Source organism: Apis florea, unplaced genomic scaffold (genome assembly GCF_048593485.1).
Source record: "Apis florea isolate Af1SG1 unplaced genomic scaffold, ASM4859348v1 contig_2293_pilon, whole genome shotgun sequence".
Classification (NCBI taxonomy): domain Eukaryota; kingdom Metazoa; phylum Arthropoda; class Insecta; order Hymenoptera; family Apidae; genus Apis; species Apis florea.
In genome coordinates, this window is record NW_028256554.1 from 2227069 (window position 1) to 2254210 (window position 27142).

At 42.3% G+C, this 27142-nt stretch overlaps 2 protein-coding genes across 3 annotated transcripts in view; one reads left to right on the plus strand and one right to left on the minus strand.

The window, feature by feature from the left end:
• The window catches only part of chm (lysine acetyltransferase chameau), a 23562-nt gene extending 9806 nt beyond the window's left edge, over positions 1-13756 (plus strand). For both annotated transcript variants that reach the window (XM_086903529.1, XM_086903530.1), the window contains exons 10-13: positions 6472-6565; positions 11011-11157; positions 11357-11463; positions 12147-13756. In XM_086903529.1, coding sequence (XP_086759655.1) covers positions 6472-6565; positions 11011-11157; positions 11357-11463; positions 12147-12269 — 471 coding nt within the window. In that variant the 3' untranslated portion in view covers positions 12270-13756. The remainder of the gene's footprint in view (positions 1-6471; positions 6566-11010; positions 11158-11356; positions 11464-12146) is intronic.
• LOC105735754 (uncharacterized) lies at positions 13460-26773 on the minus strand. The gene is made up of 4 exons (XM_086904015.1): positions 26755-26773; positions 26544-26668; positions 25345-25549; positions 13460-13673 (listed from the first exon to the last, which is right to left on the minus strand). The coding sequence occupies exons 1-4, from the start codon at positions 26771-26773 to the stop codon at positions 13666-13668; spliced, it is 357 nt and encodes a 118-aa protein (XP_086760141.1). The 3' UTR covers positions 13460-13665.
• Positions 26774-27142: the final 369 nt, after the last annotated feature.

The window sequence follows — 27142 nt, forward strand, 5'->3', positions numbered from 1 at the left end:
AAGAAGGGCTGTACATAATATGTAAATAGTTAAAACCCGAGGCATTTATACCCCCGAACGGGTATATAAAGACGGAAAGGATCAGAGAGAGGAGTAGTAACCCCGAGGAGGCGGGGGATACTCCAAGGGTGGAGGCGAGATATAAATGCCGAACGATCTCTTTGAATGGGAGAGAAATTTGATTTTGAGGATAAATTTATTTATTATCGTTGCTCTCAAAGAAAAATCATAAACCGCCTATGAAATGGGGCGGAGGGGGGGGGAGAGAGAGCAGAGGGAGAAGGCGCAAGGGAGGGTAAAAATGGAAAGAGCAGATGGAAGAAACGAAAGAGAGGAGAACGAAATACAAAGGAAAAACGAAATAAAGGAAGAAAGGGGGGAAGGTTGGAATCGCGAATCGGAGGAGGAAAAGAAAAGAGGAGGAAAGAAAGGAAGGGAAGGGTGGGCGTGAAGGAGACAAAGAGGAAAAGCGGGTGCAAGAAAGGCAGTCAGAGGGTCGGTCAATTTTCCTTAAAAATATCCCGCAGACGCGGTGTGAGTTGGAAAAGGGAATTGGAGAGGTTAGAGAGGAAAAGAGATATTGGATGAGAGAGAGAGAGAGAGAATGGTTGGTGGGGGGGAGGGGGGAAGAGGTGGTGGCGCGCGAAAGGGACTGCAGGAAAGCAGAAAAGGAAAGGGATGACGTAGGGTAACATGGGAGTACGAGGACGAGTAGTAGTAGTAGAGGTCGTCGATACGATACGCGGCGGCCTCTTGGAGAAGAGGTTGGGGTAGGCTCGCCCAACCCTCCACCTCCACCCACCTCGGTCGAACTTCCCCTCGACCTCTCCTCCTTCCTCCCTGCAAAACCCGACCGGGGTCGATCGATGCCAGACAGTCCTGTTCACACGACCAAATCCCGCCGAATACACATCGTCCCTAGAAGTTGGGGTAGGATAGAGCTCTCCTAGCTCTAGCTCCAGCTCTAGCTCCGGCTCTGCCTCTATTTTCTCCCCTCTCTTTCTCCTCCTCCTCCTCCACCTCCACCTCCTTATCCTTGCCGTGTCGTCGCCACGAGTTTTGCTTCGGCTTCTCTCCTTCAGCCTGCCGTTCCTCCTTGTCCTCCTCCTCTTTTCGCGCGTACTCGACCACGATGTCATTATCCTCGTCGTGTCTCATGACAGAGAGCCGCAAGTGTACCGTCGTGGTTTCCAGTTTCCCGTACCCACCTTTACCCACGCCTCCGTTCTCTCTTTCTTTCTTCTTCACTCGGTTACCTACGCGCAGCCAAGAAAAATCCACGTGGCTAAGTTTCCTACTTGTGTTCCCCGAGCGAGGTTCTCCACGGCTAGGACACGATTCTACGACGATTCATCGATTGCTCGCTCCTTTTAGATCTTTGTTTCTCAAAAAGAGAGAGAGAGAGAGAGAGAGTAGTAATTTTCTCGCGAGTTATTTCTTCTTACGTCAAGTCTTTGTTGGCGTGGCGCAAAATGTTCACGGATTAAACGGAACAAAGAAATGGAGTTATACGCGCTACGCGAGTCCATGTATGTGAACGGAGTTAGAGAGATTAGCGAACGGTACGAGCCAATGACAAAAATACATTTCTCGAGGGGAAAGCTCTCGTGTTCCGGCCTGTGTTTCTAGCTACGTCTTTGACGTCCACGCCGCGTCCCTATACCCATACAACTTGTGCGTGAGTAGGATTAAAACACGCATACGTCAGCAACTTCGTTCGACACTCCGTCCGTGGAATTAATAGACATCGTCGCCGGGCATTGATCAGATATCGACTTCGCAACTTTCCTTTCCACAATACCATGCGATCGTACAAAAGCCTATTGTTCTAGCCACGAAATGGCGACTTTGAAATTTTCCATCCCGCCCCATGGTTCGTCTTCGTTCTCGATCGAAACGGAAGGAAAGGGACGACGAACAACTGCAACGTAACCGAGGAATCCTACGGCCGGCTCTTTGATTATAGGCATCGACTTCAACTTGAAATTGTTGTCGAAATACTCTCGTCTATACTCGGTTTATGGACGACAAAAGTTTCGACTTACTTTTCTCTCTCTCTCTCTCTCTCTTTTTTTATTTTTATCCCAGTTACGAAGGTTATTCTATTCTAATCCAAACAGATGTTTCCAGTTTTAATGGTCAGACCGAAGAGGAATCTTTTCGTTCGTTGGATCGATTTATCGTTAAACGTTACGCGTATACACACGTATAGAAAATACACGTACAAGGGGTCTCGAGCGTAGGAACGAACGGTCGAACGCGTTTTGGGTTCGGTCCAAAAGGAAAGCGGTGTTCGCTCGAAAGGAGCCAGGGGAGCGAAGGGTCGAGGATAATTAATAAGTCCGCAAAATTTTTCGCGCTGGGGACGATGGGTAAGCGGGAGGAAAGGAGGGGGGGAGGAGGAGGCGATCGTGGGAGGGAGTCGTGACAATTTCTCTTTGGATTTAGAGGGTCGATGGTGCGCCAGGGATAATCCGTGGAACCGTTGGACCCTCTGCTTTTCCGAGTACCTGCCATTGATAAATTTACAACGTCCCTCGAGACGGCCCTCATCGAGACGTGTTCGACCGAAAATTTCCTCACACTTTCTTCACCGTGTTTTTTTTTTTTTTTTATTTTATTTTATTTTTTATATATATTGCCCTCCCTCTCTTTCTCATAATTAAAGAGAGACAAATCATAATTTTCAAACGTAGTTCAGAGAAAAGAAGAATTTCCCTCGACAGTCTAATTTCGAAACATCTTCGACGAGTGTATTTAAAGTGACTCGATGTTCTATTATAGGAGAACTCGTAAAAGTAGCTAATCTCTCGCGTGCCAACCTTCTTACAAGGCGCACGGAACTTCGCGTACACCCCGTATGTTAAGAGGAACGCTTTGTTCGGTATAAAGAAAGTGGAGGAGGAAACTCGGTGCATCTAAATATAGAAGTGACCGTCGCGAGGAGCTGTATAACCTTTAAGCGACGTTCACACCGCGCGAATAAGTCTGCATCGCCGAATAATTCACGGCCTCGATGAAAACGGAGTAACTTAAATAAATAAATAAATAAATAATACCGATCGTTCGATTTCCTCGTCCATCCATATACGATTCTGTTCAATCTTCGAAAAGAAAAAAGAGAAAAAGATTAACAAGAAAGAAACGTTCGATCCATGAAAAATCGCGAAGATTGTTGGGATTGGTGTACACGGGCAAAGAGGGTCGCGCAAGAGCGAACGAGTTATCCGTCGCGACAAGTTGGCCAAGGGAGAAAGGAAAAGAGAGGATTATTAGCCGGGTCTCGTTACTCCGCCACGTAGACGTTCGTTCACCTACGCGTGTGTATATCTCTCTGTCCGCGCACCGACGACGTCTCGCCTATGCGCCGCGTTCCGATGCCTCCTATCGTCGCACGTGTGCCAGCTTGCAGCCACTTTATGGCGCGACGATGACGCGCAGGAAGGGGGATAGTGACCGATTGAAAGCCTTTTGCGATCAGCGTCGCGCGGCATAGAACTCCTTCCCGTGGCCACGGCCGCGATCGATAACGACCGCGGTTTCGATCCTTCTTTCCTACCTTCTTTCCACGGCTACGGTTCCTCCTTATCGTCCTGGCCACCCGTCGCTCGATTCGTCTCCCAACGAGAGAGAGAAACGAGAAACGAAATTGGAAAGATTTCGATCGAGACCGACGAATTTACATCGACCCAACCGCGGGTGGATTTAATTCATCGAAGCGCTTTTCGGCTATCACGATTGCCGAGCGGTTGTCCTTAGGCGTTGTTTTTTTTTATTTATCATCCGATTCGAAAGCGGATTTTTCATCGATCGTGTCCCTTATATCGTGTACCCGAAGAGATACAAAAAAAAAAAGGGACGATTGATTTTTCGAGCAAACTCGTCGGCCGCGATTTGGTTGGTACCCGCGTCGTATCCGCGTTTCGTGGATGAAAGGAGACGCGATGAGGCCGAGTATCGATTACCCTGGCACGCTGTGCATATCCGTACAAAAGAAGCTGTAGTAGCGGCGGATTCGCCTCTTCGTTGACCCGAATAACGTGTCGCGTTTTCGGGGTTCGCGTCTCGGAAATTAGGGGAGGGAGAGTTTCGCAAAGAGTTTCGAGTCAACGTATCTCTCTATCCGAGCGAGTGAAACTCGAATCGATCGAGTGCCGCGCCGATTTTCCTCTCCTTAAGTGGAAAGACTCGTGGAGGAGACACGGCTCGTTTCGCGGCGACGTGACTCGAGTCGGCGGTGTGGCCGATCGATTTCGCCGAATCGTCTCGTCGTCGGCAGCCTTCTCTCCGCGAAGGGGGACGAGAAAAAAAAAGTGGGGAAAAAGGAGGAAAAGCGATGCGTAAGGGGGTTTCTCGAGTGGAACTCTGGCAATGGTGGTGGGGACACGGAGACGTCCCTGAGTGGAGCAGAGACTACTGGCCCAAGGACGTCGCGGGGCCCAGATTCTACTCTTCTGCGCCCTCTCTCTCTCTCTCTCTCTCTCTCTCTCTCTCTCTCTCTCTCTCTCTCTCTCTCTCTCTCTCTCTCTCTCTCTCTCTCTCTCTCTCTCTATTCCTTTTTCATCGTGTCCCACTCTCCATACGTGCTCGCGCATCACCAGCACCAGTTTCTTTCACCACGTATCTTCGTCTCTCTAAAAGTTCGTCCCGATAGATCGGCACATCTTCTCGGCTTTTTAGCAATAGATGGCCTGCCGGTCCATCTATCGAGATGACTACCTACGATATAAGCGTTCATAGGGCCCACGCTTCCTTTTTTTCTTTTTCTATTCCCCTCTTTCTCTCCGCTTCTGCTCCCTTCTCTTTCTGCTCCCTCCCTATGTGACTCTCCTTTCCCATCCTACGAGCATATGTAGAAAGTTTTATATATATATATATAATACATAATACAATATATATATATGTGTATATATATATATATATAATACGTAGAGACGGGGATCCGTAGAAGCATGGGCGAGTCTTCTCGACTTGTGTCCTTCGAACCGTTGCTGCCCCACTCGCCAGTTAGCAACAGCACGGCTGCCACGGCCGGAAATACCGGGTGTTCGAGTCATACCGGGTCCGCTGTTGGCCGACGAAATGGGACTGAGGAGCGTAGAATGGTTAATGAAGGATTCTACGGCCCCGAAACGATCAAGCCCCCGTAGAACCCCGTAATTTTCGACGCGGCCAAATGTATTCGACCTTGGAAGAGGAAACCTTGATTTCTACTTCCAGCTCCTCGCGGTTTCGTGAAAAATGAACTCGCTCTTCCCTCTTTCTATGGATGATGATAATCCAGCCTTCGAGATTAAGCGGCACAGCCGTCTTTTCAACCACGTAAAGGATCCAAGGGGGATTTTTTTTTTTACTTTCCGCTTTGTGATCGACGACTGACGGTCGTTATCTATCGGGACCGGCTTCCTGTGATACGATTTGCCGCGACTACCGGTTCGTCGTAACGCTCTTTATATTCGCCATTTCCCCCTTCTTCTTTTTTTTTTTCTTTTTCTCGCTCGAACGAAAATTAAATTCAACTCGAAAAGCCCCTCCCCTCCGATTTTCGACCTCGCTCTTCACGTCATCGCGCGTGTTTACCGCGCAAATTTGCACGTTGGAAAACGTGTGGACGATCGAAAAATCGGAAGGGACGGGATAGCGTAAACTCGTGTCCACGTGTCCCGGTATCGCGACATTTCCTTCGCTTCGAATTCGGATTACGCTCCCATGAATTTAGATGTAGGTGTAATTTCACGCGAGGTTTATCTAAGCTGTTCACAGCGATACACGTAGAATGCGTATTATACGTTACATCGTACGATGGAAATATATTCTGTGGAAAAATTGACGTGGTTCGTTCTCGACTCGAGCCATTCTATATATTCGAGATATTTTCATCACGGTTTTCGTCCTCGTTTTCGTCCCTTTCGAATATCCGTTCGGCGAAGGAACGGATAGGAGGAATCGTTTAATAAAACGTATTACGCCTTCCTTCGAGCGAGACGTCGCGTCATCGAAAATATTGCTAACCCATTGTGTGTTTTCGCGTGACGAAGGTCGCGACGCATTTTCGTCGACGCGTTGAACGCGTCATAATACTGGGTGTCTGCTGCCGACACGAACGAAGCGTGTCGAGCGTGCTAACCGTACGAAAATATTATTTCGCTTTTCCGTTTCAACACGTTCGGCTGCGTTTCGACCTTTGAGGTGCAGCCTCGTATCAGCCTCGTCGTCATTGAACGGGAAGAGGATGCCATTTTACGGCCGACCTTGTCTCTTCTTGTCTTTTCTTCTCCCTTTCTTTCTTTCTTTTTATCATTTCACCGTGTCCGAACGGTGAATGATTTTTCGATCGTAATTTTGCGGCCGTGATCCAAACAGTTTTACGTGGAGTAAAACGAATATATCGTTTCGCTTTTAAAAGAAATCGATACGAGGAGGCGGGCGGATATTATTTTAATCGTAACATCGCCATTCGTTATGTTCCAGGAGAAAAATTCATTCCTGAATTACAACGTGTCCTGCATTCTCACGCTGCCACCTTATCAACGCCAGGGATACGGCCGACTGCTGATCGATTTCAGTGAGTATACAGATCCGTCGAGTACGGGTCTCTTTTTTCTTTTCTTTTTTTTTTTTTTTTTTTTGCGAGAGGTTCCTCGAATCGGTCAGCCTTGGCGCGACCAAGGAGAGGCCGGTGGATGACGACATCCTCGTCCAAATGAAATCGAAAGGATAGTCGAATTAGGAACCGAAGTTTGTAGGAACGCCTCCGTGGTTTCCGTGGCGTGGCCTCTCGTCGACGTTGCGGTCGCTGCGATCGAAAGGCCTTGTCCGGCACGCGCTACCGGCGTACAAACTCGTCGACGATCCTCCTCGAGCGAGCCTCTCGTCGTCCAGGTTTTCCGCCATTAAACAACCGCAGCCGCGGCTGATGCCCTCAACAACATTGCCTTCGAAACCACGATCCTTTTTTTTTTTTTTTTTTTTAAAAAAGAACGCCTATTTATCCATCCCTCATCCCTCGAACAACAATTAACGATATCCGTCTGTCGTATAGATGTTAAACGAACGAGCCGATTCGATCGACTTTTTTCTTTAATTCGATAAATGGTCGGAGTCAATCCGACGATAGGACGAAGAGGATGCGCGAGAGAAAGAGAGAGAAACTAAGACGCCGATCGATTCGCGTGTCTCTCTCGATTCAATCCTCGACGATTGCGAAAACGAGAAAGAAAGAAAGAAAGAAAGAAACGAGAACGGTTCGTTTCCCATCGTTGTCCCCTATTTACGCGCGTGTGAGAGAGGAAGAGAGTGAAAAGGAGAGGGAAAAATGGAGAAGAGAAAGAAAAAAAGTGGAGGGGAAAAAAAGTACAACGGCGGTGAGTTACGAGCAGCGTCTCCGTAAAGTCGCTCGACTCGAAAGCCCTCTCGGGGAGGTCCGGGCGTATACACCGCGAAGCGTAGCGTTGATAATTAAACGTGGGCTTTTTGCCGTGACGTCATTTTCATTGATGCCGAGGCAGTATGGGTCGCGCGCGCGTAGGGGTGGTAGCGCGTCAAACCGGTGGGTGGGTGGGTGGGTGGGCTTGTGGGTCGACGTACTATGCTGTGGACGAGAGTCGTTGGGAATCGGGGGTTGGGGGAGGGTTTAGCCCTGCCAACTTTTCCGCAGGGGATGCCGCCGCGGCGCGAGAGACGTTACTTGGACTCGGTGGTGGCGGCGGTGGTGGTAGCTGCCGGTGCTAGAGATGGCGGGTTATGATGGTAGTGGTGGTGGTGGTGGTAAAATGGTGGTGGGAAGATTGGCGGTGGTAGTAGTGGTGACGGATAGTGGAGAACGTAGGTTGGAGTGGAATGGTTAGCGGAAAGTGCGACGCCCGGCGTCTCGCCACATCGATCGACCCCCACAAACCCCGGTACGGTTAGCCGTTGCCGCGCCGCTACCTGATGTTGGCTTATACACACACGCGCGCGCGCATACACACAGACGGACGGACGAGAGATTCGTCTGCGGTGCGGGGTGTGTCCGATGCAGTTCTTGTTCCATGGAAAAATTCCTAGTTTCCAAGTTTCCGGCGGAGAATTATAATTTGGCTGGATAGCCGTGGGAGGAGGGTGAAAAAGCTTTCTAAGCGTGTTCCCCTCGCGTCGGAGGGAAATCGCGGATCGAATCGGGGCCACGTGCTCGACGGGTCTCGTGGCGGCAGCCACCGAGGAAATGTATGTTACGCGTGAATCTCGGTACACGTTCGAGGGGGATCGATCGGCGAACTTTTTAAGCGGAATCGTCAGACACACCCTGCGCGTCCTCCTCGGGCTGTTCGTGGAGGAGAAAAGGGAAAAGGAGAAGGCAGGTAACGGGGGTCGGCCCTAGAGCGATTTCCACCTGGTTCGATTGGAAGCGGCGTAGGGCTGGCGATCGTATGACCTCCGATGACCTCGCCCCACGGGAGCCTCGTAGGATTGGCAGGCAGGGCTACCGACGCCCTTTTCCTCCTCGTAGGGCAGCCGGCACGCGGAGGAGAGGGACGAGAGTCCACGAAGCTTCCCCTATCGGGCCGCTGTCACGCCGAACCGTCCTCCACCCTCCGCTCTGCTTACTACCGTCGCTAGTGCCGCTTCCTCTTCGACGGCACCTCCTCCTCCTCCTCGTCTCCTCGTTCTTCTCTCTCGTCGTCCTTCCCGTTGCTTTTCCTCGTGCTCGATTTTCTCCACCTCCAACCACCGCCGCCCGGTTCCGCGCCGATCCCAAAACTCTGCAAACTGAACGAACGCGTAATGAATGCGTCGCTGCCTTCCCAAACCTATCGTCGCGCCACTGAGAAACAGAGAACGCGTGCTGGTAGTAGAATCGGGACGCGAAAAACGAGAGAGAGAGAGAGAGACAGATAGGCGGACAGACGGAGAGAGAGAGAGAGAGAGAGAGAGAGAGAGGGAGGGAGGGAAGGAGAAGAGACGAGAAGGTGGTGGAAAAGAATTGGGAGAGGGTGGCGAGGATAGACTGTCCTCTCTCCGTCCGTGAAAGGCTGTGCGGCTGGCTCAGGAGTCTGGAGGAGGAGGAGGAAAAGGATGGTCGTTGAACCCCTCAGCCTCCGGGACATCCTGGAATAATCCCAGCGCAGGACCGGTCCTCGTGGACTACCTCGGATACACTCCGTAAAAATCGTCTCGCCTTCCTTTTACCGTCTTTTACCTTCTCTTACCCGACACCTGGCGGCTATCATCTCTCTTCCTCTCCTTTCCTCCTCCCTCCTCCCTCCTCCCATCTCCGCGTCTCTGATTTTTCTCCCTCTTTTTCTTTCCCCTTTAATCGCGAGACACTGTTATCGTCTCGACCTCGATTATTCGGGTAATGAGAATTCCGCGGTTATTTCGGGAACGTTGCTGTTCACTGGAGATGCTTCCGCGAGGATTTCGCCTGGCCACTGCTGGTCGTTGAACTTTACGGTTTCCGGATGTTCTGGAAACCGACATCGACGTGTCTGAGAAACGGAAGAGAACCCATCGCTATCTCACGCGTAAAATAGAACCGTGGTTGATCGGTTTTTTGGTGGGGGAAAAAAAAAAAATATTCGCGCTCTTGTATTTTATTTTTTTATTTATTTATTTATTTTTTTTTTAAACATATGTATATAAAAATACATCGAGAACTATTTCCAAACAAAACAGACAGACAATATTAATATATCGATCGTTTATTTTCAAACGCGAGTTCTTTCGCATTTATGCACTTTCCACGCTAAACTTGCCTATGCTAAATGGCATTGAAACGAGCACGACGAAGCTGGAATATTCTCGGATCAATGCTTTCGCGTGTCTTTTTAAGAGTAACGGCATACCAATGCGAAATCAATACAAGCCGCGCGTGTCTGCTTCTTACAAATATAACGGATGACCCATAAACGGAGAAATCTCTTTAGGCTAGTCCCGCATCGCTGATGCAATTTATTTAATTAGTTAATTAGTTCATACGCGAGGAATGAGAAACCTTAAACGTCCACTGGCTCGTCGCGAATAGTTCGTCCCTCCATTCCACGTTTCGAAACTCGAATATCGTGGTTCGATAATCCGAAAGTATCGCCATCGGACATGGTCTAATTGCAACGGCCGAAAGTAGGAACAGATTCGAAATCGATTCGCCAATTCTTTTCTTCCGTTCTTTTAGTTCTAGCAATTTTTTCTTTTTTTTTTTCTTTTTTTTTGCGAATCGTACAGCATCGTAGGATACAGCATCGAACAAACGAGGCGTGACGGGCATTCAACCAGACTCCAGAAGCATCCGGACATCGCCAGTGCCGTATACTCGAAAAAAGAGTTCCCAGAGTTATCTCCTTTCGGAAAATTTATCACGTGGGAAATTTAATCGCCCTCCCCATAATCTTTCTCTCTCTCTCTCTCTCTCTCTTTGACGAGTTCTCACACCTATATTCGTACGTACACGTGTAATTCGTGAAGATTGGCTCGGATATAGGCGAAGTTGAAATTATTTTCAATACGGCACTGGCGCCGCGGCATTTCATCCTTCGTCGGTCACTGACACTAGAAATGGCTTATAGCGGTGGCGTCGATTCAGGATAGAGACGTGTATTATGTGTGTGCACACGAACGCGCGCATGTACCTATGCGGCTTCGACGTATCTCGTGCAATTGGAATTTCATAGTCTGTCCAGTGGCCCGTGCGCAAGGGCGTAATGTAGTGGGCAAAGTAACGAGAGGATATTACGGGAGGAAATGATAACAATCTCGTAGAAATCCTCCGCATTGTCCTACGCAGAACGGAGAAATTCATTGGCTGGCGACGATGAGAGAGAGAGAGAGAGAACGTCATCGTCCGATCGATTAGAATATTCGCGTGATCGATCGGTGAACGTTTCACCTGTCGTCTATTGACCTCTTTCCCTCCACCTTCCCTCATCGATCACGCTAGGAACAAATTCCTAGCGGACGAGATAGACGGATGGATGGATGGATGGATGGATGGACGATGTTACGCAATACGTTTAATATATAACGCGTTTTGCGCAGGTTACTTATTGACCAGAGTGGAGAAAAAGATTGGCTCCCCCGAAAAACCTCTGTCGGATCTGGGCTTGATCTCGTATCGCAGCTACTGGAAGGACGTTTTGCTGCAGTACCTCTGCAACTTCGGGGGCAAGGAACTCTCCGTCAAAGGTAATACAATACCGGCCATGCGGAGCACACGCACACGCCTTGCACGCTTTTGACCGATTTACAAGACGCGTTATTTTAAGAGTGGCGGCGCGGAACCGAAACCGTCGAGTACGGGATCTCGTACTCGAGAGGCATTTAAGCCCTCCCCTCGTTAAGCCGATTCATTCGTCACGCGCCTCACGCGTGTATTGTCTTTCAGATATCAGCAAGGAGATGGCCATCGATTCCTACGATATCGTGAGCACTCTGCAAGCCCTCGGTATGATGAAGTACTGGAAGGGGAAGCACATCATTCTAAAGAAACAGGTAAGTCGCCCATTGTGATTCTAATTTTCCAGTTCCAACGGAAAGAGGGATGATTCCTCCTCTCCCCTCGTGCCTCGCAGGGGATGGCGAGCCTCGCGTTTCCCCTTTTCAACTGCTCCGTGTCATCGTGTCACGTGATTTATGACGACCACCTCGAGAGACAGAGAGAGAGAGAGAGAGAGGGATCGTTCACGAATATTTTTTTTTGAACGAAATCACGGGCGAGGTTGACGTTCGCTGTTTCAAACTTATATATATATATATATATATACATATGTATGTATATAAGTTATACGGGCATAAATTACGTTGAACAGGGAATCCACGAAGGGAATCAAACAACACTCGGGGATACGCAACGGGGAAACGGGTATTGCGCATGATTACGAACGATCCTTCCCTTTTCCTCCTCCGTTCGATGCCTTTCGCCTTAGCGGAGGCGAAAATGCTAATGGGAGGGGGGGGGGTTGAAATGTATAATCGGGGTTGAAATGTCAATCGTCAAAGGATCAAAAGTGTAGGATACCGTTTCCCCGGTACACGATTGTTGGAGAGGTGTTTCGGTAAAAACGAACGATTTCCACGAGAGGGAGTCGTGTCCCGGGACAGGGAAGAAGGGGGGAGGGGGGAGAAAAAAAAAGAGAGAGAAGCGAACCGGTGGAGAACCGTTGAAATAATTTCAGGACGTGATCGACGACTACAAGGAGAGGGTGAAGAGACGAGGACCCGTCTACAAAGAGATCGATCCGGAGTGTCTGAAATGGAACCCCTTCCAGCCTCCCAAGACGCCCTCCGCCTCGAACTAAGGCTTGCAGCAGGAGCCCGGAATGACGCCGACGCCGACGGCGACGGCCTCTCCTCCTCCTCCTACCCCTCCCCCTCCTCTATTTCTCTCTCTTACACACTCGTTCACCGGTGTCGACCAAGGGCGGTGGTCGATCTCTTTCTTCTTCTTCTTCTTCTGATCATTCTCCTTCGTTTTCCTCTGTCCCATGCTCCTTTTTCTCGGGAAACATGTTCCCGTTCGAAATTGCTCGCGCGAATGACACGTGAGAGAAAATTTCTCGCGAGAATCCATCGAAAGATTGGGATAGCGTCATCTTTTCACGAGAAAACATTTATGAGAAATCGAACGAGAATGAATAATCCTATTTTTTCGAGAATTATTCGTTGGAAATTGCAACGACACGTTCGAAATCTGTTTGACCGATAATGTCCTCCCATTCCGAATTACTTATTCCGTAACTGTATAATGGGGAAGAAAGAAAGAATCGCCACCCGCGAATCGAGATCGAATTTCCTCCGGTCGAGAAACGACGAGAACTTGCGGTTCGTTTGTCAGCGTCGTTCACCGATTTTTCGAATATAATCCGTGGCTCTTTTTAGAAATGATTTTTAAAAAAAAAGATTACGTGTTCGAATGAATATGTAACACGGCCGCGCGAAATCGACGCGATTTCAACAGATATTCGGCAGGACGAATTTCTTTATTCGAAATCTATTTAGACCATATTGCTTATAGCTGGTCCAACCGAGACACACGAACGAGAGATACGTTATTGATCGCGCTAGCGAACTGTACACGGCGAACTGCAAAACGGAGAGTTTCGAGCGTGATGAACACCGAAAGGCCCGACGTCCTCGGTCGAGCCCATTAAGCAACGTGAAAATAACTTGAAAGCTATCGAGTCAAGGTTGAACAGGATCAATTTAAACGGCGCGTTCCTACAGTCGCCGATATGCCAGTTGAGGTGACCGTCGTAAAGCATTTTTTTTTTTTTTTCCCCAATGTTTTTAGATCTAGAGAACGTTCTTTTCAAATGATCATAAATATATCATAACCATATGGTATTGTAAGGAAATACCATAAAAGGATAGGTAGTTCGAAGTGGATGAATATAGTTATACAGATAAGCTTACAAACACACACACACACACACACACACACACACACACACACACACACGTAGATACGATCAGTGAAATGAATTTCTCGTTTGTCTTCTTTAATTATTTTTATTCGTTTATTAATTTATTCGTTACATCGATACAAGTATTCGAGTTGAGAGGCACTGCGCGTTTATTATTTACGACGGAAGAACGTTTGTGTCACATTTTTTTCTTGCAAATATTGTTGTCGATTTTTTTTTCAAGGTTTGTTCGGCTACCTGATGGTTCCCTTCGTTGACCAAGAGTCAGCTATTAACAATCTGTAAATTAAACATTTTATGACCGTGTATGTTGTATAAGGTGTACAATATTATTTATAAGAATACAATTTTTATCAACAACATTTTCAATATATATAATTATATATCTCCCCACCTTTTTCCAACACAGAGACGAGATGCTTTTACAAAAGAATTAACAAAAATATAACGAATTTCGTTAATGCTAATTTTATTTCTACCATTAATCGAGCGTTTTTTCTTATGCAAAATTTTATTCGTACAGTTTTGCATAAGGAATATACTTATGTATTATAAAAAAAAAAAAAAAAAACTAATTCTCTTTGAGTTTAAAAATTTCATATCGTTTTAAGAATGATGATGGATAGTTTTCTGATAATGCATGATTATTATATAAATTCTTAATATTCTGATAAAGAAAAGGAAATTTACTCTTAATCAACAAAATTTCTTTTTTGCTTTCGAAAAACCGATTTATACCAAATAAATTGGATTCATCAATTCGCCAAAATTGTATTATAGTTACAAATATCGAACGATTAAAAGGAAAAAAGAAAGAATAAGATTGTAAAATTAAATGTGGACGACAGTTCATAATCTGTCTTTAATAAACCGGAAATATGATATAAAACTCTTTTATGGACACGAGTCTTTATATAACCTGTCGGTTTTTAAAGCTTATTGATACGGTTCTGCATGGTCTATTGACTCTTAATACCACTTTAATTTATTTCATACGTGTAGACGTGTCTTTCACGGACATTAGCTATATTTACTGATCAAGTGTTGTGCCGGGTGACACAACATGATTCAATGCTTTATCTGTCCAAGTGTTGTCAAGTTTTTAATTTTTTCAACGATAAAATTAAAAATTGGGTGTGTCTTGTATCAAATTCTAGATATATATATATATATATTATATGCTAGATTATATTTCTTACGTAAATTTGCATGCTTATCTATTAGGTATAATAACTAAAGCATTGAAAAAATTGACACGTTTACCATAACTTGTGTACTGTACAAATTATACCATATTCGCTAAAAATAAAATGTGATGATTTTTTGGTAAATAGTACTTCCTTTGGAGAACTTCATTTCAGATTTTTTAAGAGCGTCATCTTTACCGATACCGTGTTACCAGTAGAAATTATAGATGACGTATTCTTACAAAAAAAAAATCATTAAGATTCATTAAAAATAATAAACGATCATAAGGATATTGAATTAAAGATAAACTAAAACGCGAGAACTGCGATCAATCGAAGGTAAGTATTTTCTCGGATACGCATTGCAGATTTTGTGACTAGAAGTTTGGAAGTTTATTGACCGAAATAAAAAGAATGTAACTCGGTCCAAATAGGCACTTTTCAACGCTCTGAGGCTTCTGGAAGCTATTGGAACCGTGCAAATAGACGAATAATTGTGTTACTCCGGTTCCTTCTCCTCCCCCTCCCCCGCCCCCATCTCCTTTCCCATTCTATCTTCTCTCTCGTTTCTTTCGCTCGGTACGCTGCCACGCGACCCCACGTAACGTCATTATCCCATTAGTTCGCGACATTACGAGGCTACGGTTCCTCTCCTTTACCCATCGAGAGAGAAACGATACTCTCTCGTCTAACAACGTTTCATCCACGTCTAACAACAGGGCGCCGGTTAATTTTATTTACCGATTAAACGAGGATCGCGTTCAAAATTAAATCGCACCCATTAACCGACACTGTATCGATAATAACGATCGCATTTTTCAACGGGCGGTAATATTCAGGAAATAGGAAATAATACTCAGTCGCCTTATAATCATCGTGCGAATCTTAAATACGTGTTTCGTAATAAATTTATATACATGTCCTTCTGTGAATCAATTCGTCACACGTGAATTCAAAATTTGAACATCCGTATCACAATAATTATTCTTCTCGTATTGGACGTAACGATCAAAGTTTCATATCGAACTTGTATTTTTCAAGTTTCATCCTCGTTTAAGATGATCGATCTTTTTTTTTTTTTTTTTTTTTTTTTGCAATGACGAAATAAGGTAGCAGGGCACAGTCATATGAATTGCGCTCCAACAGGTGCCGGGTATCGAGTTCACCAGAGCACCTGATGAAGTACAATTAACATGCAGCCTCCAGTTCTTCCCTCCTCTCTTCCAGATTGTTCGCATTTTTCTTCTTCCATTATGTTCTTTTCTCCTCTCTCCTTGTCTTGATGGTAACTGAATTTTGCAGCGAAAAAAGCGATGATCCAGTTTCGCCGCAGCGCGCGCTACTTCAGGTACCTGACTGATTCGAAATTGGCACAGCCTAAAGTACCCGAGTAACGCGCGTTGCGCACGACAAGTAACATTTCCTCTGAACAATCCTGTCGGATAAATTACGCGACTGCAGCGCCACATTGCGACAGCGTGTCCTGCATTTAGAAATAAAGATTCGAGTGCATGCAAGAAACGATAGTTTAACGATAGTTCAATCGCGATTAGAAGAAATAAGCTGAGTGACAATAAGACGTACGATTTACGAGGTGGTCCGTTATTGTCCGTTTAACAAAACAGAAATGTGTAAAGATTGAAATGATAATATTATGTTCGTAGCAAGTAGCAGTGAAAAATTCCTTTTTGTAGAAAAACCGACAATAAATTCTTTCCGCAAACGCTGATTCGCATTCATCGAAAACGACCAAGTACCATAAAAGATTAACAATAAATCGAGACCTCCCAATAGAGGTTAGAAACCAGTGTGCAGGATTTATCAAGGAAAGGAAACTTGACAGGCAGATGTTGCATTGTGGCAGGTAGCTAAATCTCTAAAATTTTTTCTATGAGACATGACGTGATCTAAAAGGTGGGTCTCGAGATATCTCTTTTTAGCCTGAACAAATATGGGATTCTAAAATTTTGTTCAAATAGACTGACAAAAGATATTCGAAGAACGGACAGAAAAATTTTAAGTGAAATACGCGATTCTTCAAAAAAAAATATTTTCTTTTGTGATGTAAATAATAATTATAAAACATCATTAAAAATCACTATATCTTTTAATGCTATAAAATAAAATTTATATTACACAAAAAAAAGTTCATAGATTTACAATGAACCCAGTTGATATTAATCCACGTATAGGTTAGGATTCCATTTGTGTCCCAATGAGAGTTGTGCATGACATTGCTCGTTACTCGTTGACACGTCAGAGAAATATCGACACATACTCGTTACATTATGATATTCCAGTTAATTCGTTGCATAAATAAACCGATTGATGGCAGAAATTGTTGTAAATATCTCGAAGGAGCGTCATCGAAAGAAAAACGTATAAATAAAAACGTTTAATATACACGTATAAAGAAACGATCAAAGTCTTTAATACTCGATGCTTAGTTACTTAGATTTCTCTTCTCGCAATCGTTACACAACATTATGCACTTTCGTATAATTCGATCATAAATCCACGTTGCATTTTGGATCTCTATAATAAATAAATTATACGCTCAATTTTCACAACGATAATTGCTAATCTAAACTTGTCACATAAAATATCACTGCTTAGTAATATAAACTTTTCACACAAATATTAACGTATAACATCGATGATTAAACTCGTATCATCTGTTGCTACAGAAACTTCTTGATAATTGGAAGATAGTTGAGAAATTCACAAAAGTCAATAAAAGATAAGGCTCGAGTTGATAATTTCGCACAATTTTACCACCTTTAAATCAAATTGTTAATGCGTAACACGTTTCCATAAAGTAGAACTGTCCGAGCACTAAATCGAAGAGGACTATTTTCGTCGTCCGATTTCTTACACGTACAAAAGAAACGAAACGAACGAAAGAAATTGAAACGAAATGAAAGACGCGAAGGAATGTATAAGCCAATTAACAACAAGGCGACGCGAAACGTGCACGGAGATTACACGAATCTGATGAATGGTAATATTCCTGGAGCGGTAGTTCCTTCGCAGTGGCCGACGCATCGTGACATTGAAACTCCTACACTCGTTGGTGGAGGTAAAGGAAAGTCTCCCCTCTTGCTTCCCGTCGCGTTCCCTCTTTCCCGTTCTTCGTCGACGAGTGACGATAATAGGCCGGGAAACGTCGACGATTGCGGGGTAAGAGGCGAGGGGCGAGGACTTCGATGAATCAAAGCGAAGGAGCCAGACAGAGGGTGGGAGGGAAGAAAGAAGAGAACCGCGACAGCGTTGGATCGAGATAAGGGGAAAGGATCGAATGGATTGCAGGGTGTATGGAGGGGATGAAAGTCAGGGGGGAGGGATGGAAGAGGGCAAGGTTGCAGACGCCGGCAACCAAGAAGGCAACCACCACGTTTACACCGCTACGTACAGTACGACGCGTGTAACTGTTCGTCTTTTTCGTTGGAAATTCTCTTCCAACTACTCCTCTCTCTATTTATCGTACCACTAACATACAATCATGGTACGATAAATAGTATCACAATTGCAAGTAGAGAAATGCAAAAACGCTCGAGTAAATGGAATTTTTAAATATTTTGCGTAATAACACAATAATAAATACAATTGTAATTAATAATAAGAGATCTTCTCTAGAAAGTTTTCCACATTTTATTCATTGCATCAATTGCAAGCAGAAGTTTTTCAAAAATTTCCGATTACACTCGATCGATTTAAGATAGTCATAATTTAAAATGTGTTTGATTGTTGGACTTACCGAAACATTTCCATAAAAAGCCACGATATATATTTAATCGATAGGCCCCCAGTCTTATCTAAACTTTACCTAAGCGGCGATTTTAAATAATAACATTATCGTGATGTTTCCGATAAGTGTACGTAACATAAAAAATCGTAGTCCGAGCACTTCGATATTAAACTGCAGTATTATTCCTCACGATGGGTTATTTCAAAGATAGTCATCGGACCTTTGATCACGAACGTTATGCGGATAATTAGAATATTGCACCACCGGCATATATTTTAGACACGCAAATTTTTCTAGCGAATTTTTTAAACGAACGAATTTTGTTGAGACGAAAGGACAAGCCATGATCCGTCGTATCAACTACGCGAAAATACCACTAGTTGTCGTTTGAATGCCTCGTTATTCGATAGAGAATGCATCGATCCATTGTTAGCCGACTGAATGGCATTTCTGCGATCCCCGATTCGTGTTTCGGCTTCATCGACGCCAATAACGCCGCCGCCACTCCTTCCGACATTGTTACCATCTAACATACTATACGCCATCGATAATCTCGATTGCTTGAATACTGTCTGAATCTCAATACCAAGTGAATTCGTACTTCGTGTCTCGCAATTATTTCTCGTCGACCGAAGTACGAAACCGGTTGTAGCCTGTCCGCGATAACTAGCACGGTGGTCTCCTTACGATATCTAATATCGGTATCGATCCAATATCGAACCTTTACCATATAAATGAAACTTTTTCCCTCATCGAGACGAGCTTCTGCAGGAATTTGCAAAGCGTGCAGTGCGTAAAATCAGAGTCCGATAGTACGATGTAAAAATCGATCGCGTACACACGTTCGATGAACCCGCTTAACGAGTAAAACAGACCTTTCGACTTCGACATAATCTTTACCGGAAGTCTGACGTCGAGACCTGTATGTACTTATATACCTTCTGTGCAGAATGAGCCCATGTCACGACCGTTAAGAAACTTCCGCTGTAAGTCCGGTGGATGAGTCAAGATTCCGTAGAAGAGACCAACTCACGCGGTTATACACATCCGTGAAAGTCGATGCATTCGTTGAACAGAGGCGTTTGTCGAGAATTGTGACTCATCTAACGGCAATGCGACTGTTTTCGCGAATCGTACATTCTTTCGCGTCTCGTTTGGCCGTTACACGTTTACTAATCGATTCTTATATGAAAGGAACGCTGCGTAGTTCTTCGAGTAGGCAGCTCGATTTTGGACAATATTTGCTGATGTAACTCGACACTGGAACAATGGAAAATTCCATTATCCGACGTTTGTTTTCTGTCAACTTCCGTTGACATAATGACGGGAAAAGGTCGATCATATTGATTTCGAAGCCGTGGTTATGAGATTTTTATGTTTTTGAATTTTAGTTATAATAGATAATCTTGATAATATATTATTGAGAAAATGTTAAATTGGAGATGAAAAAATATTCTGTTAAGTCTTGCATTATGGATGATAAATAGCATTAACATGTTTACATCGATTTATCGCATATAATATCAATTTCAACTGAATATGAAATTCTCGTAAATGATAAAATTAGTAAGAAATTAAACTGCTACTGTATCTACTTAAGTTTCTTAATGTGTAGATAATTATAATGTGAATTTGCGAAAAGCAATTTGCGCGAAAAATAAATAGAACTTTACCATTGAATTTTTATACTAAATCGATAATAATGTTCGATATATCTACTCTATTTGCATTTCAAAGAAAAGGAGAAAGAAAAATCCAACAAATTGAAAATTCGAATAAGATTTTAATAAAGTGTTGGCACATTGAGATTTGATCAGAGATTATCAATGACGATAAAATAACATTGATGAAGAGAACTTGCTATCATCTTGTTCACGAATTCCATTTAAAATGAAAATACTGAGAAATGTCATGTGATAAAATCATTTGAAAAGACTTACGTACTTCAATGTGCTTTTTGATTCGTAATATTTTCAATAATTCAAACAGGAGTTTCAAGAACTCGACTAGTCGATACATCAGTGCTATTTGAACGAGAGGAACGCAGATGTGTGTTCCAAAACGTGCAGAAAGAGAGAGAAAAAGACTGGCAGAAAGTTAAAAATAGCCGTTCTCTCTTCTCTCGATGCTTCTTTCCGCGCGCACATCGTCTATCATTTCACTTGGGCTTCTTTCAGCCTACACTCTTCCCTCAAATATGGAGGAGTGATCGGTTACTACTTGAGAATCACACGAGCGAAATTCACATGATTATTATTTGTTTTAAATATTGGAAAATATTCGATAAATCAAAAATAAAATAAGAGAGTAGTCTCGAGTAGTTTATCGAGCCTCTTTCTCTCTTTACTTCCACAAAAAGTCCACAAATCGGGCAAAATATGCATAATTTTTTTTAATATGGATAAATTAGAAACAGCAAAAAATTTTTACTTATTTCTCATTTTAATTTACACGTGTCAAAAATGAATGATCCCATGATGAATGACGCATCCATATTTACATAAAAAAAAAAAAAAAAAAAAAAATACTAAGACCAACGATTGTGCAAGACAAAGAACGATTCTTTCATTGTGAACGTTGTAGCGATATGTTGCACAGTAGAAAGGTGAACAAATTATTTATCAAGCAACCGTGTCTTTAATTATATCCGAAACAGTACAGTAGAAAATTGGTTAATTTCGAGACGATGAGTCAGTCGATATGAAAAAAAAAGAAGAAGAGAAGAAAGAAATTCCTACCAAGAGAGAATCTACTGTGCAATGATTCCGAATCAAGACTTACTGAAGATGAAGAGAGGAGACACATATACACACATACACGAACAAACGATCCAACAGCACAGGCGGAGAATTTACGCGACAGCGAGAATCGAGGGGTCTCGTCTGCCCTTGAAAGTTTTCGTCTACGTGCCTGACCCTCTTTACCCGACACTGAACTGAACTGTCCTTGACGGTCGGAATGGTTCACGATAGCCAGCAGGAGCAGAGAGCAAACGACAGAGAAGACCTTAAACTAAACCTGCCTCCCCGAATGGAGGGGTCCTTAACGAAGTACGAGATGGATATGGAGGGGCGCAATCGAGACTAGTCGGCGCCACTGGACCATCCTGCACGGATGAACGCCCATAGTCGATTGTTCTCCGATCTCACGAATTTCAAGGACGTCTATGCGAAACCGGCTGCAAGAAGAAAGAGATCTAGGAATTTTCTTTTTCTTCTTTTTTTCTTTCTTTCTTTAACCAAGCTACTTTGCCAATCTCTTTCTTTCTCTCTTTCTTCTTCCCCCTCCCTAATGCGATCCTCTCTCTTTCCACTTAAATGTACACTCTCCTTTCTTTCTCATAACGCGATGGTTGACGTCATCGAGATTCACATACCATTTCCGTTCATTTTGCCCAGATGGAGTCTACGCGTGTATCAAGACTATAGAAAAATTTTCGAGAAGAGACGAACGAAAAATTTATCTTGTCTTCAAAGATTTTCATTTAATTCATTAGATATTTTCATACTTCTTAAGATATTTTCAAAATTCTTTCATGTATGAAAATATTATATTTGTTACTCGAAATTTTTAAATTTTATCCATCTTTCATTTAAAAGGTTTATATAAATTAATATTGATCTAAAGTGCTTCATTGCAAAAACATTCCAATTAAATGCTCACTGAAAACTCGTTTCATCTATGTGCATCCTGATCGCGTTGGTTACAGTCAGCTTCTTTGTCAGAAAGGGGGAGGTGTTCCAAGTATATACACGACACGCATGTAAAAGAGAGAATGTAATCCGAACAAAGAAATGCGTTTTATTCTGGTCGTGCCGTATATCGTTGTCCCGCATTCTTAGGAAAGTTACGCATCTGGACGAGCTCGATACCAATATTCCGTTGATGTGATAGGTACGGAGGAAGACATGACTACATAAACTCGTAACCACATAAATATCAAAATGTACGATCATCAAAAAGAACGCAAAGAAAGAATGAAATAAAATCTTTAATGCAAAAAATTATACGATTTCAAAGTTTCCGAACTTCCAACAAAACAATGTATGAATACAATTCTAGAAAGAAACATGCTTTTGTTCTGATTAAATACTCCTGGTAATGAGAACTCGCGACAATGCGGTATGAGGGCAATTGGAAAATCCTAGAATCAGCAATCTGCGTAAAACCACGAATCGGTAGACCGCGACGTCGAAAGCAGCTGCACACTGGCCAGAAGAGACCACACAAAGTACATACGTGTACACACAAGTTTGAGAGAAAGAAAAAGATAAACGAACAGATAGAGAGATTCACCATGAAATAGAAGATTTTCCAATGACCATGCTCTAGTGTCCAGTAATGTACGAAACGTGAAAGAGAGACGCAGCGAGGAACGATTTACACATCGTTACAAAAAGAAAACGTGTATATGGATATACACAGCAGCAGACAGACAGACAGACAGAGATGGCAATGTTCGGGAAACGAGCGAGTGGAGGGGGTGCAGACAGGGGCGGGGCATGTCGCGGAGGGCCCCGCGCTCGAGGGAAGGAGGTAGGAGGTAGGACGGAGAAGGGTGCCTAGCAACAGGCCTGCCGGCAGCCGGGCAGAGCAGCGTGATTAAATAAAACCAGCGTCGGGCACGGCGACCCACCAGGCGTTGACATCAGCGCGCACATGTACAAGAGGCCTTTTCGAGTACTCATAAAAGATAGAGAGAGAAAGAGATGGATACGAGTCTCTCTACGCACCGATACATCGAATAGAGGCATCGTTGGTGTATGCGTACCACGAGGCCGTCCCGGTACCGAACGCACGCCTTCGAACCGGCGAATTCTCTCGGCCCACATGACTGACTCGCCGGCTGTCGGCTGGCCGCTGCCTACCCGTTTCCCTGCCTTTTCTGCCTTCCTTCACCGAGACCACTCCATCTCTAGCCTTCGATTCGAGAAAGTATTTCTTTTGTTTTTTCTTCGTGATTCGAAATTCAACCGGTCTTTTATTCAAGAAAAAAGAAATGGCGAATATTTATATATAAAAAGTTTTTTATAGGAAATAAAGATGTGAAATGCGAAGTATCAATTTTATGATAGTAAGAGAATTTGAAATAATTGAACATAAAAGAGATAAATGAGAAGATGTGAAAAGTTACTTAAAGTTTGACTTTGATAATGACGCAAGTGAGTCGTACGATTAGTAGGAACGTTAAATCAAATCATGTTCCTTATATGGAAATCGTCGAATCGTGCAATCTATAAATATCGCCAAAATATTGACTTTTCGATAGTATTTAATTTAAACAGATACGAAAAGTGTTTCAATTACGAAAAATGTGTCTAAATAAAAATTTACTTTTGACAAAATACACACGATTGCTTAATCTTATAAAATATATTTTCTCCTAATTTTTCAAATTTTCTGTATAAGATTTTAACATAATGAAAGTACAAAAATTAATTTAAACATAAAAGCAATTTATCAAAAAATTATATTTATCAGAAAATATATAATATAATAAATATAAGTAGAAATTATTAGATGTTTTGTTATATATAAAATGATCAAACATACCAAATTTTGCTTTTTATTTTTAAGATTTATTTCTGTTTAAAAACTACAATAAGAAATATTGTGAAAAAAATAACTAGAAATAAACGTTAGTAAATTTTTTATAAACATATGAATATACACAGTTACATGTTTTGCAAAAGGTGTTCGCGAAATGTGTCAACATGTTAACGAACGTATTGACACCTGCAATAACATCGTTATAACAAATTTATATTACTGCCTATCATTATTCCTGTGATAACTCGATGAAAAATCAAAATTTTTAATAATAAAAATCAAAAGTGATATGATAATAATGATTCAAAAAATAATAATAGATTTTAGAAAAAATAATAATAATAAAATGAGCCAAAAAATAGCATGATATAAAACTTGTTAATATGTAATGATTAATTATCAGGATTATTTGAAGAATCCTTATATAATATAATAATAGAAAGTAGAATCAAAAAGCGCATGCGCTTTTATGTTATTAAAAAAAAATTAAAAATTCTTGGATAAGCAATTAATAACGTTCGGGACGAACAAATATTTTCCCGTCACATATAAATTTTAATATATTATATTTTTGAAAATCTCAGAAATTGATAATTTTATAAACTACATTTAGCAAATTACTTTATCGAGAATTGAATTTACCTATGATTAAGCTTTTAACGATTAATTTAGGTCCACATGCATAGATAAATATATCACTATATAGCCAAAAAATTGCTATAAGCTTGAAATAAAAGAAAATTAAAATAGTACAAACTAAATTCTGATCTGTGTTCTACATTTTTATCTTGAGTAGTTTAAATTTTTGCTAAATTTAAAATTGTTACGTAAAATCAATATAATACTCATGTTATACGTTAGAACGAAGAATATGGTTGGTTCAAGTTTTCAACGAATAGCAAAGGGGAGTAGTGTTAAGAGGAAACGACCGTTAAGTGGTATAGCGAATAATCGTGCAGCAGAATAGTCTTTTGTACTTTACTATCGAACAGTCTCCTTTTTATATTTTACTTTTTTTCATAACATCGAATTGAAAACCGCACATTTTTACTTTTATTAAAAAATTATTAAAAATAATTCTTTCTCTATCGATATTATCATTTCAAATCTTATCAATTTTATATAAAATTAAGAAAATAGAAACAATTGAAAAAATTATAATTTTGAATATGAATGTATGAATGAATCAACGTAAGTTTAAAAATAAAAGATAATTTACAATATAAAAAATAAAAAAAACTAGAAAGATAATTAATTTCAAAATAAGAAAATCGAAATTTTTGTAAAAAATATGCGCTTTGATTTGATCGTTAAAGTTGGTTTCTTAAATAACTACTCAATTTGTGATTAACGATTTTTGTAACGTTTCAACAATATAATATCAAAAGAATCGATATCGAAGATCCACGAAAATTACAAGCTTGTATCAATAAAATGATAAAGCGAAAACAAGCGAATAATTTACCTGACTGAAGTGCACGTGTTCGTCTCTTCCGGTGAGCAGCGAGAAAGAGGTTAACCGACAGGTTAGCCGGCAGCGCACCACTGTTACGTGACGTTTCCTCATTTCTTTTCGCCACATCAATCGCCATTTCTTCTATCGAATTTCGGTCGACATCACCAAAAAACTGTTGAATCACTATTCCTCTTGAAGAATTGAAATCAAAAGACTGGAAGATTAACTGATATGCGGACCTGAACCAGCAATAGCCGGCACGCGTGACAGTCGCGACTCCAAATTTTTTCTCGACGCGATTCGTACCCCGGATACTAAGAAATCTGATTCTTGTTACTTTTTTTTATCGTTTTTTAATTTATTTTTCAATTGCGTGTTTCACTATTTCCAGAAATATAACGAAAAACTTTCCACAAAAATCCCAATCGAATTAACCCTCGAGCACCTGAACGGTGACAATCGGCAATCGTTCTTTTTTTCAATCTTTGAATTCATGCTGCTTCAACTATATGATAAAAGAAGCAGAAGAAGAAAAAGATGATGATGATGATAATGAAGAAGAAGAAGAAGAAGAAGAAGAAGAAGAAGAAGAAGAAAAAGAAGTGAATTGAAAGAAAGCATATTTTGATAACAGAACGAAAAGTATCGGAAAATCCGTAAATCTATCTTTTTCGCAAACATGCTGTGTTTGACGATGAACTTGCGAAATTCGGAGTTATAAACTTATTCAAAGTATCGATGTCTTTTAAGCTCTTTCTTTGTTTCTCTCACACGCATATGCTCTCTTTTTCTCTCTCACTCTCTATCTCACGCAGCACGCTCTCTATCTCGTTCATGGCCGGTGGAAATGGCCGCATTTTAACACGTCACCAAACACTCGACAATTCGCTCGCATACCAATATACGTGGCAACGAATAGTACACACTTACGAATTCATGGTATAGCGGATAGATTTTTAAAAAGATATTCGTCATTTATATAAAGCACATTATTACAAAAAAACTTAGATTCCATTATTCGCAGAACCAATAAGAAAAAAGAAAAAAGAATTGTACGTGCAGAAAGGAGCATAGAAATTAGGAAACTATGCAAAATAGATAAGGTGACAAGTAGGAAAAAACTAGCGAAGACAAAATCGGTGGACGATGGACGATGATGCAAAAGATCTCCGATTGGAGAGCGAACGCAGAACGATGTGCGAAAATACCTCTTTCACGAACAGCCGGCGACGAACTGGCCGATTGGCCGTTGCACGGGGCGCAAAACTGCCGGTCTCGCGGCGCGCCGCTACTACCCGTTCTGACGATGTAGATCCCACTGGGCGGCCCGATCCTAGACGAGTGCGCACGAGGCCGATCGGAGCTAGCCGAATTCGACCGGAAGCCCACCGTACCGAGAACCGCCGAAGCGCGTCGAACCTTTGTACTTTCCGCCCATCTCATCGGGAATTCCTGTCGGAATCGCCACGGTCGCGCCTTTATCCGTGCGTGCAATTCACGGTCCTGCCTTTGCAAATGTTTAAGTGTCGCGGGACCATCGACTACGGAATACACCAAAATTTAGCTCTTTAGCTCGTTCTCAGAAATCATGAAACATCTTCTCGCGTAGTGAAATTATGTATATACTAATTGCCATCTCTTTACGATGTAAATCTTAATGACGTTTAAAATAATTTTAAACTAATTTAGATCGCGATAATACATTTTTCATTAAAATTATATAAGATTAAATAGTAATCGAATTAAATAATAATAATAAAGATTTATAATAATCGATTCGATTACTCGAATTTTATTTTCATGAGAA

What these genes read in the sequence shown, in the direction of transcription:
- LOC105735754 (XM_086904015.1), bottom strand. An exon ending in GCCGGCTGTTCGTGAAAGAG is followed by an intron (nt 25,550 to 26,543) that starts GTATTTTCGCAC and finishes TTAATCTTCCAG; the next exon opens with TCTTTTGATTTCAATTCTTC.